This window comes from Engystomops pustulosus, chromosome 7 (assembly GCF_040894005.1).
Source record: "Engystomops pustulosus chromosome 7, aEngPut4.maternal, whole genome shotgun sequence".
NCBI classification, from domain to species: Eukaryota; Metazoa; Chordata; class Amphibia; order Anura; family Leptodactylidae; genus Engystomops; species Engystomops pustulosus.
This window is the reverse complement of record NC_092417.1, coordinates 17228306-17249878: the sequence shown is the minus strand read 5'-3', so window position 1 is coordinate 17249878 and position 21573 is coordinate 17228306. Positions and strand designations below refer to the sequence as shown.

The 21573-nt window shown below is 47.0% G+C and overlaps 1 protein-coding gene across 2 annotated transcripts; it reads left to right on the top strand.

Annotated features, from left to right (window-relative positions):
- Window positions 1-1135: 1135 nt before the first annotated feature.
- On the top strand, window positions 1136-19726 carry POLR3GL (RNA polymerase III subunit GL). 2 transcript variants are annotated; one of them, XM_072114978.1, is made up of 8 exons: window positions 1137-1273; window positions 6725-6884; window positions 7555-7684; window positions 9202-9270; window positions 13379-13435; window positions 13816-13889; window positions 17824-17934; window positions 19179-19726. In XM_072114978.1, the coding sequence occupies exons 2-8, from the start codon at window positions 6765-6767 to the stop codon at window positions 19263-19265; spliced, it is 648 nt and encodes a 215-aa protein (XP_071971079.1). In that variant the 5' UTR covers window positions 1137-1273; window positions 6725-6764; the 3' UTR covers window positions 19266-19726. The 2 variants fall into 2 exon arrangements, with proteins under 2 accessions (XP_071971080.1, XP_071971079.1); XM_072114979.1 differs by lacking the exon at window positions 9202-9270 and having other exon boundaries at window positions 1136-1273.
- Window positions 19727-21573: the final 1847 nt, after the last annotated feature.

Here is a 21573-nt window from a genome sequence, read left to right as displayed (position 1 = left end):
ACTATCCACTGACCCCCAATATGAATGTACTATCCACTGACACCCCCCAATATGAATGTACTATCCACTGACACCCCCCAATATGAATGTACTATCCACTGACCCCCAATATGAATGTACTATCCACTGACCCCCCAATATGAATGTACTATCCACTGACACCCCCCAATATGAATGTACTATCCACTGACACCCCCCAATATGAATGTACTATCCACTGACCCCCCAATATGAATGTACTATCCACTGACACCCCCCAATATGAATGTACTATCCACTGACCCCCCAATATGAATGTACTATCCACTGACCCCCAATATGAATGTACTATCCACTGACCCCCCCAATATGAATGTACTATCCACTGACCCCCCAATATGAATGTACTATCCACTGACCCCCCAATATGAATGTACTATCCACTGACCCCCAATATGAATGTACTATCCACTGACCCCCCAATATGAATGTACTATCCACTGACCCCCCAATATGAATGTACTATCCACTGACCCCCCAATATGAATGTACTATCCACTGACCCCCCAATATGAATGTATTATCCACTGACCCCCCAATATGAATGTACTATCCACTGACCCCCCAATATGAATGTACTATCCACTGACCCCCCAATATGAATGTACTATCCACTGACCCCCCAATATGAATGTATTATCCACTGACCCCCCAATATGAATGTACTATCCACTGACACCCCCCAATATGAATGTACTATCCACTGACCCCCCAATATGAATGTACTATCCACTGACACCCCCCAATATGAATGTACTATCCACTGACCCCCAATATGTATGTACTATCCACTGACCCCCCCAATATGAATGTACTATCCACTGACCCCCCCAATATGAATGTACTATCCACTGACCCCCCAATATGAATGTACTATCCACTGACCCCCCAATATGAATGTACTATCCACTGACCCCCCAATATGAATGTACTATCCACTGACACCCCCCAATGTGAGTGAAGAAACTCCCAGGTAACATGTGGGTGGGTACAATGACTACTCTCCTCATCCTCCCTCTCTCACAACCTCCAGCACGGCCGTTATAGATCTTCACGTCACCTTGGTAACAACATGGACTTTTATTTATAAGCACAGCCCCGCCCTGGTGCTTACTGATTGGTTTGCGCGTAAATGACTGGCAGTCGGATAGACCAATAGTTACGACCAGTCTGATGACGTCATCTATCCGCATCAAGACTCCTGCGTTCCACGTGCGGGCAGGGATGGTGTAAGGTAAATATGGAGTAATATATACCAATGGTAGCAGTAATGTAATATTATACTGCAGCACAGAGAGACTACAAGTCCCACAATGCAGTGTGCTGTGTATAGACTGAGGGCACAGCGAGACTACAAGTCCCACAATGCATTGTTCTGTGAGTGGATCCAGAGAGTATAAGTGTTGTCATGTTCCCCTATAGATATACACAGGGAATATGGCTGCTACGTAGAAGTGTTGTCATGTTCCCCTATAGATATATGCAGGGAATATGGCTGCTATGTAGAAGTGTTGTCATGTCCCCCCTATAGATATACACAGGGAATAGGGCTGCTATGTAGAAGTGTTATCATGTCCCCCCTATAGATATACACAGGGGATATGGCTGCTATGTAGAAGTGTTGTCATGTCCCCCCTATAGATATACACAGGGGATATGGCTGCTATGTAGAAGTGTTGTCATGTTCCCCTATAGATATACACAGGGAATATGGCTGCTATGCGGAAGTGTTGTCATGTTCCCCTATAGATATACACAGGTAATATGGCTGCTATGTAGAAGTGTTGTCATGTTCCCCTATAGATATACACAGGGGATATGGCTGCTATGTAGAAGTGTTGTCATGTTCCCCTATAGATCTACATAGCAGCCATATCCCCTGTGTATAAGTGTTGTCATGCCCCCCTATAGATATACACAGGGAATATGGCTGCTATGTGGAAGTGTTATCATGTCCCCTTATAGATATACACAGGGAATATGGCCGCTACGTATAAGTGTTGTCATGTTTCCCTATAGATATACGCAGGTAATATGGCTGCTATGTGGAAGTGTTATCATGTTCCCCCTATAGATATACGCAGGTAATATGGCTGCTATGTGGAAGTGTTATCATGTTCCCCCTATAGATATACGCAGGTAATATGGCTGCTATGTGGAAGTGTTATCATGTTCCCCCTATAGATATACGCAGGGAATATGGCTGCTATGTAGAAGTGTTGTCATGTCCCCTTATAGATCTTCGTAGCGGCCATATTCCCTGTGTATATCTATAAGGGGACATGACAACACTTCTACATAGCAGCCATAGTCCCTGTGTATAAGTGTTGTTATGTTTCCCTATAGATATTCGCTGCTATGTGGAAGTGTTATCATGTTCCCCCTATAGATATACACAGGGAATATGGCAGCTATGTAGAAGTGTTGTCATGTTCCCCCTATAGATATACACAGGGAATATGGCTGCTATGCGGAAGTGTTGTCATGTTCCCCCTATAGATATACACAGGGAATATGGCAGCTATGTAGAAGTGTTGTCATGTTCCACCTATAGATATACACAGGGAATATGGCTGCTATGCGGAAGTGTTGTCATGTTCCCCTATAGATATACACAGGGAATATGGCTGCTATGTGGAAGTGTTATCATGTCCCCCCTATAGATATACACAGGGGATATGGCTGCTATGTGGAAGTGTTATCATGTCCCCCCTATAGATATACACAGGGAATATGGCTGCTATGTAGAAGTGTTATCATGTCCCCCCTATAGATATACACAGGGAATATGGCTGCTATGTAGAAGTGTTGTCATGTTCCCCCTATAGATATACACAGGGAATATGGCTGCTATGTAGAAGTGTTGTCATGTTCCCCCTATAGATATACACAGGGAATATGGCTGCTATGTAGAAGTGTTATCATGTCCCCCCTATAGATATACACAGGGAATATGGCTGTTATGTAGAAGTGTTATCATGTTCCCCCTATAGATATACACAGGGAATATGGCTGCTATGTAGAAGTGTTGTCATGTTCCCCCTATAGATATACACAGGGAATATGGCCGCTATGTAGAAGTGTTGTCATGTTCCCCCTATAGATATACACAGGGAATATGGCTGCTATGTAGAAGTGTTGTCATGTTCCCCCTATAGATATACACAGGGAATATGGCTGCTATGTAGAAGTGTTGTCATGTCCCCCCTATAGATATACACAGGGAATATGGCCGCTATGTAGAAGTGTTGTCATGTTCCCCCTATAGATATACACAGGGAATATGGCTGCTATGTAGAAGTGTTGTCATGTTCCCCCTATAGATATACACAGGGAATATGGCTGCTATGTAGAAGTGTTGTCATGTTCCCCCTATAGATATACACAGGGAATATGGCTGCTATGTGGAAGTGTTGTCATGTTCCCCCTATAGATATACACAGGTAATATGGCTGCTATGTAGAAGTGTTGTCATGTTCCCCTATAGATATACACAGGGAATATGGCTGCTATGTAGAAGTGTTGTCATTTTCTCCCTATAGATATACACAGGTAATATGGCTGCTATGTATAAGTGTTGTCATGTCCCCCCTATAGATATACACAGGGAATATGGCTGCTATGTAGAAGTGTTGTCATGTCCCCCCTATAGATATACACAGGGAATATGGCTGTTATGTAGAGGTGTTATCATGTTCCCCCTATAGATATACACAGGTAATATGGCTGCTATGTAGAAGTGTTGTCATGTTCCCCCTATAGATATACACAGGTAATATGGCTGCTATGTAGAAGTGTTGTCATGTTCCCCCTATAGATATACACAGGGAATATGGCTGTTATGTAGAAGTGTTATCATGTTCCCCCTATAGATATACACAGGTAATATGGCTGCTATGTAGAAGTGTTATCATGTCCCCCCTATAGATATACACAGGGAATATGGCTGCTATGTAGAAGTGTTGTCATGTCCCCCCTATAGATATACACAGGGAATAGGGCTGCTATGTAGAAGTGTTATCATGTCCCCCCTATAGATATACACAGGGGATATGGCCGCTATGTAGAAGTGTTGTCATGTTCCCCTATAGATATACACAGGGAATATGGCTGCTATGTAGAAGTGTTGTCATGTCCCCCCTATAGATATACACAGGGAATATGGCTGCTATGTAGAAGTGTTGTCATGTTCCCCCTATAGATATACACAGGGAATATGGCTGCTATGTAGAAGTGTTGTCATGTTCCACCTATAGATATACACAGGTAATATGGCTGCTATGTAGAAGTGTTGTCATGTTCCACCTATAGATATACACAGGGAATATGGCTGCTATGTAGAAGTGTTATCATGTCCCCCCTATAGATATACACAGGGAATATGGCTGCTATGTAGAAGTGTTGTCATGTTCCCCCTATAGATATACACAGGTAATATGGCTGCTATGTAGAAGTGTTGTCATGTTCCACCTATAGATATACACAGGTAATATGGCTGCTATGTAGAAGTGTTGTCATGTTCCACCTATAGATATACACAGGTAATATGGCTGCTATGTAGAAGTGTTATCATGTCCCCCCTATAGATATACACAGGGAATATGGCTGCTATGTAGAAGTGTTGTCATGTTCCCCTATAGATATACACAGGGGATATGGCTGCTATGTAGAAGTGTTGTCATGTTCCCCCTATAGATATACAGAGGGAATATGGCTGTTATGTAGAAGTGTTATCATGTTCCCCCTATAGATATACACAGGTAATATGGCTGCTATGTAGAAGTGTTGTCATGTTCCACCTATAGATATACACAGGGAATATGGCTGCTATGTAGAAGTGTTATCATGTTCCCCCTATAGATATACACAGGTAATATGGCTGCTATGTAGAAGTGTTGTCATGTTCCCCCTATAGATATACACAGGGAATATGGCTGCTATGTGGAAGTGTTGTCATGTTCCCCTATAGATATACACAGGTAATATGGCTGCTATGTAGAAGTGTTATCATGTTCCACCTATAGATATACACAGGGAATATGGCTGCTATGTAGAAGTGTTGTCATGTTCCACCTATAGATATACACAGGGAATATGGCTGCTATGTAGAAGTGTTATCATGTTCCCCCTATAGATATACACAGGGAATATGGCAGCTATGTAGAAGTGTTGTCATGTTCCCCTATAGATATACACAGGGAATATGGCTGCTATGTAGAAGTGTTGTCATGTTCCCCCTATAGATATACACAGGGAATATGGCTGCTATGTAGAAGTGTAGTCATGTTCCCCCTATAGATATACACAGGGAATATGGCTGCTATGTAGAAGTGTAGTCATGTTCCCCCTATAGTCATACACAGGGAATATGGCTGCTATGTAGAAGTGTTATCATGTTCCCCTATAGATATACACAGGGAATATGGCTGCTATGTAGAAGTGTTGTCATGTTCCCCTATAGATATACACAGGGAATATGGCCGCTATGTAGAAGTGTTGTCATGTTCCCCCTATAGATATACACAGGGAATATGGCTGCTATGTAGAAGTGTTGTCATGTTCCCCTATAGTCATACACAGGGAATATGGCTGCTATGTAGAAGTGTTGTCATGTTCCCCCTATAGATATACACAGGGAATATGGCTGCTATGTAGAAGTGTTGTCATGTTCCCCTATAGATATACACAGGGAATATGGCCGCTATGTAGAAGTGTTGTCATGTTCCCCCTATAGATATACACAGGGAATATGGCTGCTATGTAGAAGTGTTATCATGTTCCCCCTATAGATATACACAGGGAATATGGCAGCTATGTAGAAGTGTTGTCATGTCCCCCCTATAGATATACACAGGGAATATGGCTGCTATGTAGAAGTGTTATCATGTCCCCCCTATAGATATACACAGGGAATATGGCTGCTATGTAGAAGTGTTGTCATGTTCCCCCTATAGTCATACACAGGGAATATGGCTGCTATGTAGAAGTGTTGTCATGTTCCCCCTATAGATATACACAGGGAATATGGCTGCTATGTAGAAGTGTTGTCATGTTCCCCCTATAGATATACACAGGGAATATGGCTGCTATGTAGAAGTGTTGTCATGTTCCCCCTATAGATATACACAGGGAATATGGCTGCTATGTAGAAGTGTTGTCATGTTCCCCCTATAGATATACACAGGGAATATGGCTGCTATGTAGAAGTGTTGTCATGTCCCCCCTATAGATATACACAGGGAATATGGTCGCTATGTAGAAGTGTTGTCATGTTCCCCCTATAGATATACACAGGGAATATGGCTGCTATGTAGAAGTGTTGTCATGTTCCCCTATAGTCATACACAGGGAATATGGCTGCTATGTAGAAGTGTTATCATGTTCCCCCTATAGATATACACAGGGAATATGGCTGCTATGTAGAAGTGTTGTCATGTTCCCCTATAGATATACACAGGGAATATGGCCGCTATGTAGAAGTGTAGTCATGTCCCCCCTATAGATATACACAGGGAATATGGCTGTTATGTAGAAGTGTTGTCATGTCCCCCCTATAGATATACACAGGGAATATGGCTGCTATGTAGAAGTGTAGTCATGTCCCCCCTATAGATATACACAGGGAATATGGCTGTTATGTAGAAGTGTTGTCATGTTCCCCCTGACGTCTTTCTTCCCCTTACAGGGGGGGACTTTTATGTTTTTCGCCTCGTGGATCTGAGAAGATGGCCGGCCGGGGGCGAGGGGCAGGTCGAGGGCAGATGACATTTAATGTCCAGGCCATTGGCATCGGAAGGGGTGAAACATTACCTCCCCCCACCCTGCAGCCGCCCCCTCTGTTTCCTGTAAGTAGTTTTTACGTTATCAGTATGTGGGTCCCTGAAGTAATTATAATGTGGGGGTCCCTATATTGGGGGCCCCTAATCTCTGCTCATAGGATTAGATACTTGAACACTATAGGGGAAGATTTACTTACCCGGTCCGTTCGCGATCCAACGGCGCGTTCTCTGCGGTGGATTCGGGTCCGGCCGGGATTCAACAAGGTAATTCCTCCGCCGTCCACCAGGTGGCGCCGCTGCGCTGAAAAGCATCTGAACGCACTCAAGTTCACCGAGCCGGACCAAGTGAAGGTAAGCGCGTCCCAAGCGACACTTTTATTGTTTTAAATGCGGCAGTTTTTCAGAATCCGTCGGGTTTCCGCTCGGCCACGCTACACCCCCCAACCAACCCCGATTTCCCCCCCCCCTTGGTTTCCGTCGCGTGCATGCCGGCGCTGATGCACCACTATCCGATCGCTTGCACCAAAATCCCGGGGCAATACAGGGAAAATCGCCGCAAATCGGAAATATTCGGGTAACATGTCGGGAAAATGCGAATCGGGCCCTTAGTAAATGACCCCCTATGTCTGATGGAGCTCTAGGGGTCCTGGCAAAGGTCCCCCCTCTAGTCCTTCACATAGTCCTCATAGAGCCGGGGGTAGGGTCCTCCCATCTTACCAATGTCTTCCTCCCCCAGGCCTTAGACTTCAAGCCGGTGCCCCTCCAGACGGGCGAGGAGGTGGAATATATGTTGGCCCTAAAACAGGAGCTGAGAGGAGCAATGAAGAGCCTCCCCTACTACATCAAACCCGCAGCACCCAAAAAAGGTACCTTTATTGTGTCACCTGCCATCTGCAAGACCTCTGCTTGCTGACATTTTTCGTGATGTCCACACCCTTTTTTTTTATTTTTTTTATTTTTTTTTGTGAGCACTGACCAAACGTTTTTTTTGAGAAGATTTGGTGATTTCATGGGGAGGAACGCTCAAATCTGGCGCAAAGTTGAACTTATTTCCTATAGGACACAATTCAGGCGATTAGGTTTCTTCTTTATTACGTAAAAATGCCTTTAAGAAATGAGAGCTAGGAGCTGATTGGTTACTATAGATGACTGCTCCTTGTTTCCTTTGGGTTTAGATTTTATTGGAAGAATTATTGGACGTGCCCCCACAGATAGGTGGCCCCACTTACCTAAAGGGTCTAAAGGACAGTAATGGAGGATTTGGGGATAATAATGGCCACCTATGTTTGAGGTTGTCTAGTAACAGATGTCGCATTCCTTTAACTTGATGAATGGATCATGGTCCATATAGAAACCAACTACAAGCCTGATAGTCTTGTTTTAAAGATGGCTGCCGCTGTATACCACCACATGAGCGCCCCAATATGTGTGTATACAGGGCAGTTTGAGTCCGGTACAGCTATATACAGATCACCCCCTAGTGGTGGCAAAGTGTAGACAGGAGTAGAGTTTTTAACAGGCGCATTTCCAAAATGGAGAATCCCTTTAATTACTAATGCACCTTCATTACTACTAATACTACTTTCCCATTTGAAAAACAAGGCCTAGAAGCTAATACTGGTGTACACATTGCGGAGGGGGGTGAATGAGAACCAATGCAAAGCGAGAGCGCATCAACCAGGTTTCGCTTTCTTCACGGCCTGTAAAATAAAATAAGCAGCCAATCAGATTCCACCTCTCATTTTTTAAAGGCCTTTGTGAAAATTAGAGCAACCACCTGATTGGTTGCTGCAGACACTGGGGTATTCAGGCTTGATAGATTTCTCCCCATATTTTATAGATTAAAAAACCGAGCCGGATGATCACAGATGCGTAAAATTCCAGTTATCCCATAAAATAAAGTTTCAAAAATGTCTCCTCATTCCATAAAATGCCTTTAATCAGGCGCAAAGGGGCGAGAGATGTGCCAGACCTCCAGCAGTAATGAAAATATAAAAAAAAAAAACAAATTCTAGTCAGGTGCTGGTCTCATTCCTGTAAATAGTTACAGGCGCCCCCCCCCCCCCCCCCCCCCCCCGCCATTTTATAGTTTGGTGGTTGCGATCGGTCGGTCTCCATCACCCGACGCAGCGGTATAATTAGTCGCCATCTGTCGCCCGCATCGTCATATCGTGAGGTAACGAGGGCAGCGTCCGTGTATGTCTTTATAAATAAAGCCGCTCAGTGTTTGTATCGCGGTCCCACGTTGCGGCAGGAGCTGCGTCCCGGCCTCCCTGTGATTGGTCGGTTCTCCCTGTGTCTGCGTTCCTCTATTGATTTTGCCTGTGGGTGACGCACGCTGCGCTGCCTCTATTTTTATCCTCTTCTTCTTTCTCCCGCTCAGATGTGGAGCGATACTCCGATAAATATCAGACGTCTGGACCTGTTGACAACGCCATCGACTGGCACCCCGGTAAGATGTCGCCGCTCCATTGTGTACACTGAATAGTAGGCCAGGGCCATTACCGAGGAGCCGTAACCGCATGGCGGTGATATTGTGGTGGTGGTGGAGATGATGGTAGGCCGGGATATATACTCCGTACCCGTGATGGTTACTGATATCATTGTGGTGGTGGTGGTGGAGATGATGGTTACTGATATCATTGTGGTGGTGGAGATGATGGTAGGCCGGGATATATACTCCGTACCCGTGATGGCCACTGATATCATTGTGGTGGTGGTGGAGATGATGGTAGGGCGGGATATATACTCCATACCCGCGATGGTTACTGATATCATTGTGGTGGTGGTGGTGGAGATGATGGTTACTGATATCATTGTGGTGGTGGAGGAGATGATGGTAGGCCGAGATATATACTCCGTACCCGTGATGGATACTGATATCATTGTGGTGGTGGTGGTGGAGATGATGGTAGGCCGGGATATATACTCCTACCCGTGATGGCCACTGATATCATTGTGGTGGTGGTGGAGATGATGGTAGGGCGGGATATATACTCCGTACCCGCGATGGTTACTGATATCATTGTGGTGGTGGTGGAGATGATGGTAGGCCGGGATATATACTCCATACCCGCGATGGTTACTGATATCATTGTGGTGGTGGTGGAGATGATGGTAGGCCGGGATATATACTCCATACCCGCGATGGTTACTGATATCATTGTGGTGGTGGTGGAGATGATGGTAGGCCCGGATATATACTCCGTACCCGTGATGGCCACTGATATCATTGTGGTGGTGGTGGAGATGATGGTAGGCCGGGATATATACTCCGTACCCGTGATGGCCACTGATATCATTGTGGTGGTGGTGGAGATGATGGTAGGCCGGGATATATACTCCATACCCGTGATGGTTACTGATATCATTGTGGTGGTGGTGGAGATGATGGTAGGCCCGGATATATACTCCGTACCCGTGATGGCCACTGATATCATTGTGGTGGTGGTGGAGATGATGGTAGGCCGGGATATATACTCCATACCCGCGATGGTTACTGATATCATTGTGGTGGTGGTGGAGATGATGGTTACTGATATCATTGTGGTGGAGGAGATGATGGTAGGCCGAGATATATACTCCGTACCCGCGATGGCCACTGATATCATTGTGGTGGTGGTGGTGGAGATGATGGTAGGCCGGGATATATACTCCGTACCCGCGATGGTTACTGATATCATTGTGGTGGTGGTGGTGGAGATGATGGTAGGCCCGGATATATACTCCGTACCAGCGATGGCCACTGATATCATTGTGGTGGTGGAGATGATGGTAGGCCGGGATATATACTCCGTACCCGCGATGGCCACTGATATCATTGTGGTGGTGGTGGTGGTGGAGATGATGGTAGGCCGGGATATATACTCCGTACCCGCGATGGTTACTGATATCATTGTGGTGGTGGTGGTGGTGGAGATGATGGTAGGCCCGGATATATACTCCGTACCAGCGATGGCCACTGATATCATTGTGGTGGTGGAGATGATGGTAGGCCGGGATATATACTCCGTACCCGCGATGGCCACTGATATTATTGTGGTGGTGGTGGAGATGATGGTAGGCTGGGATATATACTCCGTACCCGCGATGGTTACTGATATCATTGTGGGGGTGGTGGAGATGATGGTAGGCCGGGATATATACTCCATACCCGTGATGGTTACTGATATCATTGTGGTGGTGGTGGAGATGATGGTAGGGCGGGATATATACTCCGTACCCGCGATGGTTACTGATATCATTGTGGTGGTGGTGGTGGAGATGATGGTAGGCCGGGATATATACTCCGTACCCGTGATGGCCACTGATATCATTGTGGTGGTGGTGGTGGAGATGATGGTAGGCCGGGATATATACTCCGTACCCGTGATGGATACTGATATCATTGTGGTGGTGGTGGAGATGATGGTAGGCCGGGATATATACTCCGTACCCGTGATGGCCACTGATATCATTGTGGTGGTGGTGGTGGAGATGATGGTAGGCCGGGATATATACTCCGTACCCGTGATGGCCACTGATATCATTGTGGTGGTGGTGGTGGAGATGATGGTAGGCCGGGATATATACTCCGTACCCGTGATGGCCACTGATATCATTGTGGTGGTGGTGGAGATGATGGTAGGCCGGGATATATACTCCGTACCCGCGATGGTTACTGATATCATTGTGGTGGTGGTGGAGATGATGGTAGGCCGGGATATATACTCCATACCCGTGATGGCCACTGATATCATTGTGGTGGTGGTGGTGGAGATGATGGTAGGCCGGGATATATACTCCATACCCGCGATGGTTACTGATATCATTGTGGTGGTGGTGGAGATGATGGTTACTGATATCATTGTGGTGGAGGAGATGATGGTAGGCCGAGATATATACTCCGTACCCGTGATGGATACTGATATCATTGTGGTGGTGGTGGTGGAGATGATGGTAGGCCGGGATATATACTCCTACCCGTGATGGCCACTGATATCATTGTGGTGGTGGTGGAGATGATGGTAGGGCGGGATATATACTCCGTACCCGCGATGGTTACTGATATCATTGTGGTGGTGGTGGTGGTGGTGGAGATGATGGTTACTGATATCATTGTGGTGGTGGAGATGATGGTAGGCCGGGATATATACTCCGTACCCGTGATGGCCACTGATATCATTGTGGTGGTGGTGGTGGAGATGATGGTTACTGATATCATTGTGGTGGTGGTGGAGATGATGGTAGGCCGGGATATATACTCCGTACCCGCGATGGTCACTGATATCATTGTGGTGGTGGTGGAGATGATGGTAGGCCGGGATATATACTCCATACCCGTGATGGCCACTGATATCATTGTGGTGGTGGTGGTGGAGATGATGGTAGGCCGGGATATATACTCCGTACCCGTGATGGCCACTGATATCATTGTGGTGGTGGAGATGATGGTAGGCCGGGATATATACTCCGTACCCGCGATGGTTACTGATATCATTGTGGTGGTGGTGGTGGAGATGATGGTAGGCCGGGATATATACTCCATACCTGCGATGGTTACTGATATCATTGTGGTGGTGGTGGAGATGATGGTAGGCCGGGATATATACTCCGTACTAGTGATGGACACTGATATCATTGTGGTGGTGGTGGAGATGATGGTAGGCCGGGATATATACTCCGTACTAGTGATGGCCACTGATATCATTGTGGTGGTGGTGGAGATGATGGTAGGCCGGGATATATACTCCGTACTAGTGATGGCCACTGATATCATTGTGGTGGTGGTGGTGGAGATGATGGTAGGGCGGGATATATACTCCGTACTAGTGATGGTTACCGATATCATTGTGGTGGTGGTGGTGGAGATGATGGTAGGCCGGGATATATACTCCGTACTAGTGATGGTTACCGATATCATTGTGGTGGTGGTGGTGGAGATGATGGTAGGCCCGGATATATACTCCTTACTAGTGATGGCCACTTATCTACCAATTCTGGAAAATGGCGGCCTTTGTGCTCATTGTGTAAGTCTGAGGGGAAAAACAAAGCTCAAAACAGCATCAAACATGCCCAAAGCATGGCGCCATTATAGTGGGGTTGTCCCTATAAATTGCTGTGTTTCCAAGGGCTGTCCATATGAATGGAGTGGGGGCTGTTCCTATGAAATGCCGTCTCTGTGGGTGGCTCTTCTTATGAATTGTCCCCATTGGGGTGGGGGTGTCTTATGAATTGTCCCCTTTTGGGTGGAGGGTGTGATTCTTATGAATTGTCCCCTTTTGGGGGGGTCTTATGAATTGTTCACTTTTGAAGGGATATGCCTATGAATTGTCCCCTTTTGGGGGGTCATGTGAATTGTCCCCTTTCCGATTAGGGAGGGGGGAGGGTCAGGATGTTCCAGTAAATGGCGCATCCTTAAGGGCTTATGACTATAATTAGAAATGGCCCCATAGGTAAGTCCCTGGTCTGTACACACTAGATGGATCACCCATTAGATAAATCCTTCCATAGTGACGTGTTCTGTGCCCTCCATAAGATTCCAGAATCCAGGCCGGATAATTGTATCATCTCTCTTCTAGATTGGAGTCTTCTGCCTCGGGAGCTGAAGATCAAAGTGAGGAAGATCCAGAAGGAGAGTAAGTGCCCGATGTATACGTCCCATGTAGTACCGGGGGTCCCCTTTATCACTTACATGGGGATTTCATAGCATATATTTGGGAACAGGTGTCCCCTCAAAGGGGATGGGGCCCCTTCTATAAGAAATAAGAGATGACCGCTCTGTAGCAGAAAGTAGATCCGTCTGTAGCTTTATAATAGCTGATCTCAGCTTGTCTAGAATTGGCTGATAACAGAGAATGATAGCTTGCACAGAAACTACAATGTAGTGACCAGTAGTTACCGTTTGAGTCTGTCGCCACCTAGTGGCCTATCCTGGTAAGACCAGTGGAGACTCGTACTCTGTGGTTCGGGCTTCTAATTTCTTCTCTTTGACTTATTTCTCTCTATGTTTCGGCAGAGTCCACCATCATCCTCCCAAAACACAAGCAGAGGGTCCCGCTGGACAAGGAGGAGATCATTAAGAAGTTGGAGGTAAGATAAGATTGTAAATACAAAGGTGCTGGGTCTGCAGCGCAGAGTATTTCAGGACCATTCATGTGATTATGTAATGGAGGGACAGAGCTGCACTGGGAGCTCCACAGCAGCACAGAGTATTTCAGGACCATTCATGTGATTATGTAATGGAGGGACAGAGCTGCACTGGGAGCTCCACAGCAGCACAGAGTATTTCAGGACCATTCATGTGATTATGTAATGGAGGGACAGAGCTGCACTGGGAGCCCCACAGCAGCGCAGAGTATTTCAGGACCATTCATGTGATTATGTAATGGAGGGACAGAGCTGCACTGGGAGCTCCACAGCAGTGCAGAGTATTTCAGGACCATTCATGTAATTATGTAATAGAGGGACAGAGCTGCACTGGGAGCTCCACAGCAGCGCAGAGTATTTCAGGACCATTCATGTCATTATGTAATAGAGGGACAGAGCTGCACTGGGAGCTCCACAGCAGCGCAGAGTATTTCAGGACCATTCATGTGATTATGTAATAGAGGGACAGAGCTGCACTGGGAGCCCCACAGCAGCGCAGAGTATTTCAGGACCATTCATGTAATTATGTAATGGAGGGACAGAGCTGCACTGGGAGCCCCACAGCAGCGCAGAGTATTTCAGGACCATTCATGTAATTATGTAATAGAGGGACAGAGCTGCACTGGGAGCCCCACAGCAGCACAGAGTATTTCAGGACCATTTATGTAATAGAGGGACAGAGCTGCACTGGGAGCTCCACAGCAGCACAGAGTATTTCAGGACCATTCATGTAATTATGTAATGGAGGGACAGAGCTGCACTGGGAGCCCCACAGCAGCGCAGAGTATTTCAGGACCATTCATGTAATTATGTAATAGAGGGACAGAGCTGCACTGGGAGCCCCACAGCAGCACAGAGTATTTCAGGACCATTTATGTAATAGAGGGACAGAGCTGCACTGGGAGCTCCACAGCAGCACAGAGTATTTCAGGACCATTCATGTCATTATGTAATAGAGGGACAGAGCTGCACTGGGAGCCCCACAGCAGCGCAGAGTATTTCAGGACCATTCATGTGATTATGTAATAGAGGGACAGAGCTGCACTGGGAGCTCCACAGCAGCGCAGAGTATTTCAGGACCATTCATGTCATTATGTGATAGAGGGACAGAGCTGCACTGGGAGCCCCACAGCAGCGCAGAGTATTTCAGGACCATTCATGTGATTATGTAATAGAGGGACAGAGCTGCACTGGGAGCTCCACAGCAGCGCAGAGGATTTCAGGAATATTCATGTCATTATGTAATAGAGGGACAGAGCTGCACTGGGACCTCCACAGCAGCGCAGAGTATTTCAGGACCATTCATGTAATTATGTAATGGAGGGACAGAGCTGCACTGGGAGCTCCACAGCAGCACAGAGTATTTCAGGACCATTCATGTAAATATGTAATAGAGGGACAGAGCTGCACTGGGAGCCCCACAGCAGCGCAGAGTATTTCAGGACCATTCATATAATTATGTAATAGAGGGACAGAGCTGCACTGGGAGCTCCACAGCAGCGCAGAGGATTTCAGGAATATTCATGTCATTATGTAATAGAGGGACAGAGCTGCACTGGGACCTCCACAGCAGCGCAGAGTATTTCAGGACCATTCATGTAATTATGTAATACAGGGATAGAGCTGCACTGGGAGCTCCACAGCAGCGCAGAGTATTTCAGGACCATTCATGTAATTATGTAATGGAGGGACAGAGCTGCACTGGGAGCCCCACAGCAGCACAGAGGATTTCAGGACCATTCATGTCATTATGTAATAGAGGGACAGAGCTGCACTGGGAGCTCCACAGCAGCGCAGAGTATTTCAGGACCATTCATGTCATTATGTAATAGAGGGACAGAGCTGCACTGGGAGCTCCACAGCAGCACAGAGTATTTCAGGACTATTCATGTAATTATGTAATAGAGGGACAGAGCTGCACTGGGAGCTCCACAGCAGCGCAGAGTATTTCAGGACCATTCATGTAATAGAGGGACAGAGCTGCACTGGGAGCCCCACAGCAGCGCAGAGTATTTCAGGACTATTCATGTGATTATGTAATAGAGGGACAGAGCTGCACTGGGAGCTCCACAGCAGCGCAGAGTATTTCAGGACCATTCATGTCATTATGTAATAGAGGGACAGAGCTGCACTGGGAGCCCCACAGCAGTGCAGAGTATTTCAGGACCATTCATGTAATAGAGGGACAGAGCTGCACTGGGAGTCCCACAGCAGCGCAGAGTATTTCAGGACCATTTATGTAATTATGTAATAGAGGGACAGAGCTGCACTGGGAGCCCCACAGCAGCGCAGAGTATTTCAGGACCATTCATGTGATTATGTAATGGAGGGACAGAGCTGCACTGGGAGCCCCACAGCACCGCAGAGTATTTCAGGACCATTCATGTAATTATGTAATAGAGGGACAGAGCTGCACTGGGAGCTCCACAGCAGTGCAGAGTATTTCAGGACCATTTATGTAATTATGTAATAGAGGGACAAAGCTGCACTGGGAGCTCCACAGCAGCGCAGAGTATTTCAGGACTATTCATGTAATTATGTAATAGAGGGACAGAGCTACACTGGGAGCCCCACAGCAGCGCAGAGTATTTCAGGACTATTCATGTAATTATGTAATAGAGGGACAGAGCTGCACTGGGAGCCCCACAGCAGCGCAGAGTATTTCAGGACCATTCATGTAATTATGTAATAGAGGGACAGAGCTGCACTGGGAGCCCCACAGCAGCGCAGAGTATTTCAGGACCATTCATGTAATTATGTAATAGAGGGACAGAGCTGCACTGGGAGCTCCACAGCAGCGCAGAGTATTTCAGGACCATTCATGTCATTATGTAATAGAGGGACAGAGCTGCACTGGGAGCCCCACAGCAGCGCAGAGTATTTCAGGACCATTCATGTCATTATGTAATAGAGGGACAGAGCTGCACTGGGAGCCCCACAGCAGTGCAGAGTATTTCAGGACCATTCATGTCATTATGTAATAGAGGGACAGAGCTGCACTGGGAGCCCCACAGCAGTGCAGAGTATTTCAGGACTATTCATGTAATTATGTAATAGGGGGACAGAGCTGCACTGGGAGCCCCACAGCAGCACAGAGTATTTCAGGACTATTCATGTAATTATGTAATAGAGGGACAGAGCTGCACTGGGAGTCCCACAGCAGCGCAGAGTATTTCAGGACCATTCATGTAATTATGTAATAGAGGGACAGAGCTGCACTGGGAGCCCCTCAGCAGCGCAGAGGATTTCAGGACCATTCATGTAATTATGTAATAGAGGGACAGAGCTGTACTGGGAGCCCCACAGCAGTGCAGAGTATTTCAGGACCATTCATGTGATTATGTAATAGAGTGACAGAGCTGCACTGGGAACCCCACAGCAGCACAGAGGATTTCAGGTGACTCGCACACAGTACAGGTGGGGTCACAGTTCCCAGCATGCACCTGTATAGCAGAGCCGGTTATGTTGTCAGGTTTCAGAGACTCTACACTGCTGCGTGGGAATGAGGGAGCGGGAATTATCAGCGTTTATGCTGTCAGTGGCGCCGCCATGATTGCCGCGTTACTAGACGAGTCATCGCAGCCTCAGACAATACACAGCGCATTGTTCTCACACATCACCGTGACGTGCGCTACACGTGGCGATAACCCTATATTCCGGCATCCTCCGTCACCTCTCAGCAGCACAGAGTATTTAAGTAGAAGTGTGGGCAGATCAGGTGGGAGGTTGTGGCTTGTCCACTCCAGTGAGGACAGGGCTAAAGGTTACAGGGGCAGGTAAGGAGTGGGGTATCACAGCAGCACAGAGTATTTCAGCATATCCCAGCAGTGTGCAGGTCCTATGGGAGACCGTGACCTATTCATTTTGTTTCCTCCAGAACCTGGAGAAGAAAGAAGAGGAGGTGAGCTCCGAGGAGGAGGAGGAGAAGAAGGAAGAGGAAGAAGAGAAGGAAGAAGAGGAAGAGTACGATGAGGAGGAACACGAGGAGGTGAGATGCTGTATATTGTCCTCACACTGCTGTGCTCTGTGCAGCCAGTCTTGGGTAGTGTCCCCGGAGAGATGTGTAATCATACCTCACACTGCTGTGCTCTGTGCAGCCTGTGTTGGGTAGTGTCCCCGGAGATGTGTAATCATACCTCACACTGCTGTGCTCTGTTCAGCCAGTGTTGGGTAGTGTCCCCGCAGAGATGTGTAATCATACCTCACACTGCTGTGCTCTGTGCAGCCTGTGTTGGGTAGTGTCCCCGGAGAGATGTGTAATCATACCTCACACTGCTGTGCTCTGTGCAGCCTGTGTTGGGTAGTGTCCCCGGAGATGTGTAATCATACCTCACACTGCTGTGCTCTGTTCAGCCAGTGTTGGGTAGTGTCCCCGCAGAGATGTGTAATCATACCTCACACTGTTGTGCTCTGTGCAGCCAGTCTTGGGTAGTGTCCCCGGAGAGATGTGTAATCATACCTCACACTGCTGTGCTCTGTGCAGCCTGTGTTGGGTAGTGTCCCCGGAGATGTGTAATCATACCTCACACTGCTGTGCTCTGTGCAGCCAGTCTTGGGTAGTGTCCCCAGAGAGATGTGTAATCTTTCCTTTGTTCCCTGTTGTTAGTAACAGCAGGATAGTAAAATATGGATTATATTTTAGGATATAAGGTGCATCCAGGATTGTAGCTTCTCCAAGTACATTGGTGGGGGTGTCCTCTCACTGCTGTGTTCTGTTCAGACAGTGTTGGGTATTGTCCCTGGAAAAATGTGTAATTATAGCTTTGTGTATGTTGTTAGTAGAAGCAGGACAGTTAAATGTGGATTATATTTTAGGATATAAGGTGCATCCAGCATTGTAGCTTCTCCAAATGCACTGGGCCAGTGTTATGTAATGTCCCTGTGTAACCATGTGCATGGTGTTAGTAGCAGCAGAACTGTGATTTATATTTCTGGATTTAGGGTGTTTCCTCACACTGCTGTGCTCTCAGAACCTACCCCCTGCACTGTGTAAAAACTTGAGTATGTTAGTAACAGCAGGGTGAGGACAGCAGGGTGAGGACAGCAGGGTTAGGACAGCAGGGTTAGGACAGCAGGGTGAGGACAGCAGGGACCAATTGGTATAGACTGAAACTCACAAAATAGTTTTGCTAAGGGTGGAGCTTCGGGGAGTTCAGTGGGAGGTGCTTGTAAAGTGGGCGGTCCTTTAGACGTCTACATTGCCGCTGTCACCCCTTACATCTGTTTCTGCAGGAGACTGACTACATCATGTCCTACTTTGACAACGGAGAAGATTTCGGAGGAGACAGCGATGACAATATGGATGAAGCCACCTACTGAAACCCCTCCCATTGGGAGGCGGAGCTCCTCCACAGCTCTGGACGATTTTTACAGGATTTTTTATTTATGGATTTTACAGAATTTTTTACAAACTTTTAGCCTTTTAAGTGGATTCCTTTAATGTTCTCATTTTTTTTATGGGCGGTTTAGAGCCTCCAAAGCAGGGAGGCCACCAACCATAGCTCCTTAGGGTGCGCCACCCAGCTTTCCCAAGCCCTGAATGGTCAATTGGCCCAGATATGTAGAGCTACATCCCATGGTCCTATGTTACCAGGCAGATTTGACTGGGAAAGCTGAGTAGCAGCCGCATTAGTTGTCACCCAGCTTTCCATGAAGCAGACATGGTATTCTAATCTTATACATAGTTGTAGGCTCGCCTGTCCAAAGGTTTGCAATGGGTTAAAAAAAAAAAGTTAAAACTGCAATTTTAAGATCATTGATATTAAAATAGTTTTTGTCTGCTAGTTGTGCAATCCTGTAGCACCAGCACACACCACAGGGGGGCACCGTGCGGCTATATATTCAGGCGTAGTATCCAGCATTGTAGTGACGCGTCTGTCCTCCAGGTGTCGCTGTTCTCTCTGTATGAATCTCTATGATCCGCATTCACTTTTTTTGGGGGGGAGGGGGGGGGGGGAGAAACCTCATGATTTTATTTAGTTTAATAGGAAAGTAATGGACAGTCGTGTGATCTCCCCCTCCCCCCCTGTCCGCCTCATCTCAGACAACGTCCTAGAGGTTAGTCTGACTACAGTCCTATATAACCAGCTCCATTGTCTAGAAGTCCTATAGATCTGCCCTGCCCCTGTAATAGGGGGGATAATATCTGGATGTGGCTCAGGACCACGGTCTCAAGGATTTTGCCTTACATAACCTATGCAAATTCTTCTCCTTGACTCGTTAAATGTTTTCAGTAGGCCCAAATCTCTCCTGATGATGTCATGCTTCATCAAGGGTTTGGGGACGACGTATGATGTCATTCTGGATAAAGCAGAGCGTTGTGGCATGATGTCATCGAGGAGACAACCGTTCTGTGATATCATCCTGGATCAGGAGGCTGGAGAAATCCACTCTGTGATGTCATCCTGGAAGAAGGGGGTGGAGACATTCTATGATGTCATTTTGGATCAAGAGGGGGGGTAGAGAGATCCACTCTATGATGTCACTCTGGAGTTAGAGGGTGTGTGCATTTACTCTACGATGTAATTATGGATTACAGAGGTGGAGACATCCACTCTATGATGTCATTCCGAATGCAGGAGGTGGAGACATCCACTCTATGATGTCATTCCGAATGCAGGGGGTGGAGACATCCACTCTATGATGTCATTCCGAATGCAGGGGGTGGAGACATCCACTCTATGATGTCATTCCAAATGCAGGGGGTGGAGACATTCACTCTATGATGTCATTTCGAATGCAGGGGGTGGAATTATCCATTCGGTGATGTCGTCCTGGATCACGTGGGTGGAGACATCCACTCTCTGGTGGTTGAAGAAGCCAGTGGAATCCACTCTATAATGTCATACTGGATGAAAATGGTGGTGGCAGCCTCTCTTTGTCATCATACTGGATGAAAATGGTGGTGGCAGCCTCTCTATGATGTCATACTGGGAGGAGGCAGCCTCTATGGTGTCATACTGGGAGGAGGCAGCCTCTATGGTGTCATACTGGGAGGAGGCAGCCCCTCTATGGCGTCATACTGGGAGGAGGCAGCCCCTCTATGGCGTCATACTGGGAGGAGGCAGCCCCTCTGTGGCGTCATACTGGCAGGAGGCAGCCCCTCTGTGGCGTCATACTGGCAGGAGGCAGCCCCTCTGTGGCGTCATACTGGCAGGAGGCAGCCCCTCTGTGGCGTCATACTGGCAGGAGGCAGCCCCTCTGTGGCGTCATACTGGCAGGAGGCAGCCCCTCTGTGGCGTCATACTGGCAGGAGGCAGCCTCTCTGTGGCGTCATACTGGGTGTAAGTTATGGTCTTTGCCTTAAGGGTAAAGTGGCGCTGCTTAGCTTTTCTATAAGTGAATACAGTCTGTAGGTGGCCAATCCACCCCTTTAAACGTGATAATAATGACTCGTTTCTGATAAACAGGTGATGTGTCTTTAAAGCCAGTGCTATATATTTCTGCTACTGCCATGTTTATGCCCATAAATTACCCTGTGAGGGGTCTTTTGTGTATTTTAGGCCACGCTCTCTTTGTGCCAAATTTCAAAACTAGTAAATGTTATAAAAATGTCTCGCACAGGGAAAAAACCTAGTAAAACCCGGAACTATTCCCATTCTTGTTATATGTCTATGGATTCTGCTGC

Coding starts and splice junctions, on each gene's coding strand:
- POLR3GL (XM_072114978.1), top strand. CDS start 6,765: ATGGCCGGCCGGGGGCGAGGGGCAGGTCGAGGGCAGATGACATTTAAT. Junction 7,685..9,201: donor ACCCGCAGCACCCAAAAAAG/GTACCTTTATTG, acceptor TCTCCCGCTCAG/ATGTGGAGCGATACTCCGAT. Junction 9,271..13,378: donor CGCCATCGACTGGCACCCCG/GTAAGATGTCGC, acceptor TCTCTCTTCTAG/ATTGGAGTCTTCTGCCTCGG.